Source organism: Myxine glutinosa, chromosome 5 (genome assembly GCF_964187855.1).
Source record: "Myxine glutinosa chromosome 5, kmMyxGlut1.1, whole genome shotgun sequence".
NCBI classification, from domain to species: domain Eukaryota; kingdom Metazoa; phylum Chordata; class Myxini; order Myxiniformes; family Myxinidae; genus Myxine; species Myxine glutinosa.
In genome coordinates this window covers 74864846-74873862 of record NC_136265.1, presented here as the reverse complement: position 1 = coordinate 74873862, position 9017 = coordinate 74864846, and the positions used below count along the sequence as shown (strand labels likewise).

Below are 9017 nucleotides of genomic sequence, written 5' to 3'. Positions count from 1 at the left end.
TGGACTAACCAACTATTTAGTACGATGGACCAACACTTCTGTCTACCAAACTAAGTTTGTTACCAGTTATTTCATTATTGCATACGCAAATAAGGCCACATTTTTGGCATCCTGTGCATTCCTCACATCCTCCCTTATCCATTCTCCCTTCTCTGTTCTTATCATTTTGAATCTTCACAATTTAGTACGTATTCCACTCCTCCTGACTACGTAATAAATGTAAATGCTCTCCATTGCAGTTATCAAGCAGCTAGCTAGCGCTTGCCAAGCCAGCCGTTCCTTAGCAACGGTTTTGAATGGAGCGCTTGCTGTGTGCTTAAGCCATTTGGCGAGCGCTCTTCAATAAACTTGAGAATTGAACACACCCCTGATCCACATGAATGAAAACGACTATGAGTTCTGTGATGAATCGTACACTAACTATAAAAGGTCGACATGAAAATCGCATTACGATTTAGCCTGCGTCGTGACACTTCCTAAGGTCATTTCCGGCCGTAATGACGTACGCACGTGACGTCGTCTAAAGTATGTTCACCTCGGTTTTTGGCGTCTGTGTCCTCGGGCGTGATGACGCACGCTCGTCTTGACGTTTCCGCATTACGTTGCTTACGTTATCGACTGCGCGTGCACAAAGCTTCCGCCATGCGAGAGCGGTCTTGGCCTTGCACGTTCGTGGTGCTTGTGTGGAAGGTTGTCATTTTGGGGTGTCTGTGTAGTGGCCTCTCGTCATTTATCGTTTAATATGTCTGTGGTGTCATGCGTCGTACATGTTATCGTCATGGTCGGTGTTTTTTTTTCTCTTCCTCTGTAATTCTCCTGAGGCGTTTCTAGCGATGACAGCAGGTGCTTCAGCGGTTTTGTAGTTCGTTTGTGATTTGAAATGCCTGCCAAGTCGTGTCCGAGGTTGCTGGATTACCTGCTCGTGGTCGGTGCCAGGTGAGATCCCCTACCTGCGGTCATTGACCCCTCCACGACATCCTGACTGGATGTATTGCATTATTTGAGCCTGAGATGCACCTGTGACCTTTCAGTGCTTTCACACCTTCAGGAAACCCAGGGGAGACCTGGTTTCGCAGACACCTGAGCTCCTTCGGCGGCTCCCCGTGGCGGACCACGCGGCTTTCCCCTTGTAGGCCATGGGGCATACCATTAAAATCCACTTTTTCGTGCAACAGGAATGGGGATTACTTGATTTATTCATGAAAATCAGCAAAATATTCGTTCCATTCGATATAATAATGTCCCCAATAAATATACCTGCACATTAAAATACAAATAAAGAAAGAATTTCGATAAAAAAATCAGGTTTAAAATTCGCGGACAAGGTTGTTCACGTGATAAATTCAGCGAATGAGCGCTCCAGATACGTCAGGTGCCGTAATTGGCCAATCACGCAGCTCATACTAAGCTCCGTTCGGTAGCTGACAAACCAAGATGGCGACGCCCATTGCTTCGGCAGTGACAGGAAAACCTGTTCAATTTTCGTCCAAATTTTGCGTGATGCATGTTGTCCATAAAACTAAAAGCAATTTCATTCAATTCAATGATAAAAACTGGGCCCGCTTTGTTGAATTTGCGAGTAAATGGTTGCTCTATGACTGTAAAGAACGCGATTTACTGGCCGACTGTGCGGTAAAGCTGGGGCTTGATTTTGCCGATACACAATCCTGCATTGAAGCCAAACCAGAAAATCCCAACATTGGCTACCATTATGATTGTTCACGTCGCTTTTGTGACATCAGTAAAGTGAACAGGCTGAAGGAGAAAAAGACCGAAACATCTACATCTCATGGTAAGTTAATATGATTATGTAGTAATTTTTTTAGTAAGCTTTAAGTTTAGCCAAAAGTTTCAATTGTTCTGCAAACATAGACATGATCATGATGATAGAATCTGATCGTGATGATAGAATTCACATTACATTGCCATATATCATGATCAAATAAATCATCATGCTTGATTCAAGCAAGTTAGTAACAAGTTCCGGAAGATTTGGAGTTGGCCTTAGAAGAGTAGTATCTTCAAATTCAATTGACAAATGTACAGCAGACTCAGCAAGTCATGCATGATGAAATGTACATTTTATGATTTTGTTTATCTATTTCAAGACTACAATTTATAATACAAATCGTACTATTGCAAGCATGCTCTTTTACTTTAGTAATAGTATCATGATATGTGGGGATATTGTGGTTTATGTCATCAGGCTCATGTCACACCTCATTACAGTTTTTAGGATCCACAAAGAATTAAGAAATAATTTTGTACATGTAGACTACACATTTTTACTAAATTGTACGGTAGGTACTTCTTACTGTCCTGTAAATGATGGTAATAAAAAGTATGTTTACCTTGTCGGAGAAGTTGTTAAAAAAACCATGATTTGATATTTGTTACTAAAAAAGACAGATGTTTGCAAAATTTTAAACTCTATAATTATAAACAATAAACACATGTTGAGTTTATTTTTATTTTGTATTTTTGTTTTGTTGTTGTTTTTTTGCGCGGTGGTCATGGTCATTAATATTTTTACTAGCAAAGCGTGTACAAATGTATAACAAGGGATGCACCAATAGATTCTTGGGGGGGGGGGGGGGGGGGGGGACATGGAAGTTTTTTGAAGAAAAAAAACGTCACCTACTATTGAGGCAAAAAAGAAAATTTACTCACTGATCTGAGTAGAAAAACAACAACTGAATATCAATGAAATACATTAGATATGAAAAAACACTTTGCCGTCTTGGTGGCGGAAAAAAAACCCCACTTTGTTTTTAACAGTTCCCGAGAAATCCTTGAAGACGTCGGAGCTATCGACAATTTAAAAAAATAACATGTGGACTTTGTTCTAAACAGTTTCTCAAAAAATCCTGGAAGACGGCGGAGCTATCGACAATTTTTTGTGCACAGTGTGCATGTATACTTTTAAGGTGCAAATGTTTACTTGCACAGTTACTTTGAGTGTGACCGCTATTTTGTCAATGCATGGATGATGCTGCCAGCTTTATTTGGGGCAAATACCAACCCAACGTGAGATGGCACAAGTTTTTATTGTTGCATCAAATTGCACGTTCCATCCCATGATATCCTAAAGGCCAAACAAAAATATAATTGTTGTATTATATTTTTTTTTAAATATATTGTCAGAAAAAATTGGGTATACAAGTAACTGGAAGAAAAAAAATGAAAACAATTGTGTATATTTATGTTTAGACAATAATTCAATGGTTGGTAGGTAGGAAGAAAATAAATACATGTTTCATATTTGTTGAAAAAAAGTTAAATTCTAATCACTCAAAATTTGTTTCTTCCTTCTGTTTAATGCAGATGCCGGGACAGACATGAACGAACTTGACGATGGTCCAGTTGTAGTTAGTGAAAGCAGTGGAGAGCCCAGCAGAAAGAGAATGTTGCGTTCCTCAGATGCAAACAGCAGCCAAAGAGATTGGAGCAGGCGACATATGTTTCCTGAAGAGTGCATTTTCTGCCATAGCAACCAATACAAGCGCAGTCACATCTCAGGAAAGAGGTCAATGGTAAGGCTAGTAAAATGTGAACTCATCAGTGGAGGTCAACTTCTAAAGGCTGCAAAAGCAAAAGAGGATGTACAAATGCTGCATCAAATAGAAGGGGAGGACTTGGTTGCCAGGGAGCTTCAGTACCATCATGGCTGCTACAAGAACTACACAAGATTTTTGAGTAAACCTGGCAAGCCATTGACCCCAGTTCAAAATGGCTATATTGATGCTTTTGACAAATTCAGCCAAAACACCATCAGAAAGCGTCTAATTATAGGCAAAGAAATTCTTACATTGAGTAAACTCAATAAGATATTTATCCGCGCCATTAAAGATGTCAGCGGCATCGATGCACCATATCGAACATGGCATCTGAAGACGCGACTACAGAAAAGCTTTCCACAGTTAGTCTTCATCAAAGCCAAAAGTAGAAACATGAGTGACATTGTGTTTAGTGAGTGTCTATCAGCAGAAGATTTGGCCGAGGACTTGGTAGACGATACAGCAGGGAGTTTAACAGATGACAGCACAGATAATGAAGAGGAGAGTATACCAACTGTTTCAGAATCCAAAGTCATCATCGTCATCATCAGTCATCAGAATCCAAAGTCATCTATGTGTAGTTGACATGTTTAAAATTAATTTATTCTTAAGTACAATCATTTTTTAAATGAAAGTCCTGTGTTCATGATTTCGACCTTATACCTGTGAATATAGTTAATAGTACAAATTTCTCAAACTTGAAAGCTGTAAATTGAACAATGATGTAAATTATAATGTAATGGATATCATAAACAAATTTGATTGTCTCAATTATTTATGTCTGTCTGCCTTATCCTGGCATGTATACATTATGTATTGAACATGGAAACGAAGCAAAAGTAACAGTACTCTTAAACACTGTTAATCATGCAAGCACTTTCCATGACATGCGTAATGTATACATGTTGTACTGTTTTAAATAAATAAGTTGAAAATGAATCTTCTAAAAAGTAAAAGGAGTCAGCCGTCAACTGCCACTCATTGCCATTCTTCAAATCAAAGAAGATGAACTGATCATAGAAGGTAGAAGTGAGAAGTTAATTTTAAAAAAGTAAAATAAAAATGATTTATTTGCGGCACAACATGTGTTTCAGCTGCGGCGGACCATATTTTCAGATTGGATTCATTTTCAACTTATCGCTATGACTATCTAGATACAAAAATATCATGTTTATTGGTGTATTTTAGTGAAAAGGAGGTCTAGAAACAATATCACAATCAATTTTTTTCATTTTACTCCTCAAACTATCCAGAAATAAAAGAAAATGCAGTAACGTATAGTTGATGAATATATATTTACTTGCATTTTCATCAAGTGCGCGTTAAAAATTAATGAGCACCCCTGGTGTCTGGGGACATGGTGTTTCTTGTTCAGGAGCACATCCCCAACCCATCTATAGCAATTTTAAGTAATCCCCTGCGTTGTTGCACGAAATTGTCAAATTGAGCACATTTTAGCCCTATGCCCCATGGCCTATTGCTCCCAGACGTGGTGTATTTTTGCCAACCGGAGGGCTGCGTGAGCATCCGTCAGCGCCGGCCCAGCCTTCGACCGGACGCCTCCTTCGTGTTCACATTGACCGACAAGGACTCGGGCCTCACCCGCTATGGCGTGTGCATGAACTTCTACAGACCGTTCCAGGTACGAGCTCCATCCGCGGGCTGTTGTGCTTTGGGAAGGCGGTTTGAGGTGGACAGGTATTTTTTGTCGTGGCTCATCCAAAGAACCCTGTCCTCCTTCCGTCAAAATATACCACGACCAGATTCGTGTTCCTTCGCCCCGAGTGTCCCCAAATTCCGTGTTTTTTTTCAACCCGCGTCCTCACCGCTCCTAACAAGCCCCGCCCCGTATTTCCCTCCACCCCCCACCTCTACTTTCCCCCACCCCCACCTCCACTTTCCCCCAGCCCCACCTCCACTTTTCCCCAGCCCCACCTCCACTTTTCCCCAGCCCCACCTCCACTTTTCCCCAGCCCCACCTCCACTTTCCCCCAGCCCCACCTCCACTTTCCCCCAGCCCCACCTCCACTTTCCCCCAACCCCACCTCCACTTTCCCCCACCCCCACCTCCACTTTCCCCCACCCCCACCTCCACTTTCCCCCACCTCCACTTCCCCCACCCCACCTGTTGTCTGTGTGCCGCACCGTCCTGACAGTACCGACGCAATTTACATGTCTCTGCCAACACAGACTAACTTGGAACCACTCATCCCAACTCGCTCTTCCCCGCACGTAGCATTTTCAATTGCCACCATTCCATTTGGCAGGGTGTGGGTCCCTCAACCACACATGGCACCTGCAGCAAAGGACTTCAGCGACTCCATAACCCATTGCGATGAGGGGATGTGAGGGGTGGCAGGGAGGGGGGACAAACCAACGGGATGGATTTTTGTTTTTGTATGCTGTTCCGGGCTTTCGTATAAGAGCTGACATACAAAACGTCATCTTCTTCTTCTTCTTCTCTTACTAAAATACGCAATTTCGTGTCTGTCTGATGAGGTTTGACCGCAATACATTCGGTCGTTACTTATCCAATCTCAACCAAACATGACGGGAGGACTAAGGATCACACAATGAAGGTTGTAGCGAATTCATTTGCCCCCCTCCCAAAGGGGGTTTGCCCCCCTCCCAAAGGGGGGTTTCCTCGCCAATGGGGTTGTGTGTTGAGGTGTATATCCGTGTTAAGCTACCTTTGTCGTGGCGTTTTTCCAAGGCTGCTTCTAATAACAAAACGAATGATAACAGCATAATATTGATGTTATTACAAAACAATATCAGTACTAATAATATCCGACCTCCCCAGGGGAGTTTCCTCCTTGGCCAAACTCGGTGTTAACGTGTATAAATATCTTATCGTGCCATCTTTTGTGGAAGCACCGCTACCAGAACCCCCCCACCCCCCTCACACTACCCCTGGCCCCCTTTGTCCCTTGACTCTTGATTTGATTCTTTTTTTTTCTCTTTTTTTTGGCCTTTGCGTTACTGCCTGATATTCCCCCCCCCCCCCCCCCCTTTCCTTCTTGCCTATTGAGCTTCTTTCCAGTTTGTGTGCATCCTGTGTCCTCTTACATCTCCCTTTGATATAATTCTTCCAGTCACCCATTCTTTCTCCTCCGTTATATCCCTCTGCCCTGCTGTTGGTGTGTTCCTCCCCTCCCCCTTTTCCACTGTTCTTGTTTCTATTATTTATTTGCAGAATCGGTCTAAGGGTCGTGGTCAGTTGTTCTGCTACCAGCTGGTGCTTTCTGTGTTCTAGCTCTTCCATGAGCCTCGGCATATATTGCACACACACACACCAAAAATTATCCTTGTTGGTATTTTTTTATATACAAGATCAAGGCTCGTGAAAGAGCTAACAATTGCAAAAAAAAACAGACATAAAACGTATAATAAAGGGAGCGGGAGACGAGATTGGAAGGGAAGCACGCAAGTACAACAGCAGAGAACAGGGACATCGGGAGATCTGGGGGAGGGAGAGCGCTTGGGGGAGGAGGCATGGGAAGGGGGAGGAGAGCTATAAAACACATGGACACTGCTAGAACTTCCAAGAAAGAAGTTGGTATTTCAAAAAAGTGGATCTGGGGTGAATTTAGCGGGGGTAGAAAAGATCAAGGTTTTGAATTGGGAAGATAAGAGATGGTGGTGAACAGCTGTTTCAAAGACCTGGAGGGAGGAGTGGGATTGAAGAGAGTGAGGGAGTTTGTTCGAGGTGGGAGAAAAGAGGAATGAAGGACTAAAGGTGAGCAGAGAGTCTTGATTTTGGCAGTTTCACCAGAAGAGGGTTGCTGGCAGATCTTGTGCGACCTGCAGGAATATTTGGGGGGCAGAGCGTAGATAGAGCTGGGGAGCTAGGCCGGATAGGCATGGGTAGAAGACAGAAAGACCACCTACCTGCCTGCGGTGAGAGTGAAAGGCCCTCACAATCAGCTTCATCGTGGGAGATTCCAATGATTCTGAAAGCTTTGGTTTCAACAGCGTGAAGCAGAGCTATGTGTGAGGCAGGAGCACCAGCCCAGAAGGGAGAGCAGTATTCCATTGAGCTGGGGATGAAAGCCTTGTTTGTGGTGAGGAGCTCAGGTGTGCCAAGGAAGGACTTTGCACGACGGAGGATGCCCAGTCGGCGATTGGCTTTGGAGGCCAGCTTGGAAATGTGGTTTTCCCAGGAAAGATCATGGCAGAAAGTGAGGAGGCTGCAGACTACCGATCTGAGGGATGAGGAAAGGAGCGGCAGAGAGTGGAGTCATCAGCAAAGATATAGGATTTTCCAGAGAGTCGGAGAGATCATTGATGAAGACCAGAAAAAGCACAGGGCCCAGAACACTGCCTTGGGGATCTCCAGCCTGAACAGGAAGGGGAAATGAAAGAAATCCATTCAGGGCCACACGTTGACTATGACCAGAGAGGAAGTCCGCAAGATTTCCATGGATACCATAGGAGGAGAGTTTGGTGAGCAGAGCGGGGTGCCAGACCATATCGAAGGCACGTGATATGTCAAGGGAGGCAGCTCTGATTTCCTGTTTGGCATTGAGGACCTCCATCCATTGTTGAGACGGCAGAAGCAGCATGTCCAGAGTAGAGTGACCTGGTCTGAAACCAAATTGATGATCCGAGATCAAGCCATTGGAGAAGAGGAAGGATTTGATACCCGGAGCAATGATGGATTCCATGACTTTGCTTATAATTGGGAGCAGGCTGATTGGTCTGTAGTTGCAAGGATCTGTTTTTGCACCTTTTTGTGTGAAGTGGTAATGTTGGCTGATTTCCAAGGTGATGGCACATGCTGATGATGGGTGAAAAAAGAGAGGGTGAAGAGAATAGAGACAACAACAAAAACAACAACAGTTATTTTAAGGCCATTTTGCCTGCTAGAGCGGGGGTTTGTCTTGCGGGCCCCATGACAATCTTCTCCATTTTGCCCTATTTTCTGCATCTCTCCTTGTTAACCCCCTGGCCCGCATTTCTTCTTCCACCATCTTTAGCCAAGTCTTTCTCGGTCTTCCCCTTCCTCTACTTCCTTCTACATTCATTTCCATCACTCTTCTCAAACAGTCACTTTCCTCCTTCCTCAACACATGACCAAACCATCTCAACCTGTTTCTCCTCACAGCATCCATCACAGGCTCTATTCCCATTATCTTTCGCAATTCATCATTTGTCTTCCTCTCTCTCAAAGATACTCTGCACATCCACCGAACCATTTGCATTTCCACCCTTTCCAGCCTTCGTTGCTGCTTTACATTCATTACCCACGTCTCGCTCCCATAAATTATAACACTTCTCACACATGCAGCATACACCGTTCCCTTCAGCTTCAACGACACTCCCCTCCTCGTCAGCACGCCACTCAGTTCCCGAAACTTCTGCCATGCACATCTCACTCCAGCAACCGTTGCCGAGTCTGATCCACCTTCTCCATTCAGCATGTCTCGTCAGTATCAAAATGTTTTCACACCTTCCAGC

General features: G+C 43.8%; 1 protein-coding gene across 1 annotated transcript in view; it reads left to right on the top strand.

The window, feature by feature from the left end:
* The first annotated feature begins 591 nt into the window (after window positions 1-591).
* Window positions 592-9017, top strand: part of LOC137427424 (uncharacterized) — a 109425-nt gene continuing 100999 nt past the window's right edge. Inside the window, exons 1-2 of the mRNA XM_078777080.1 lie at window positions 592-936; window positions 5045-5199. Coding sequence (XP_078633206.1) covers window positions 881-936; window positions 5045-5199 — 211 coding nt within the window. The 5' untranslated portion in view covers window positions 592-880. The remainder of the gene's footprint in view (window positions 937-5044; window positions 5200-9017) is intronic.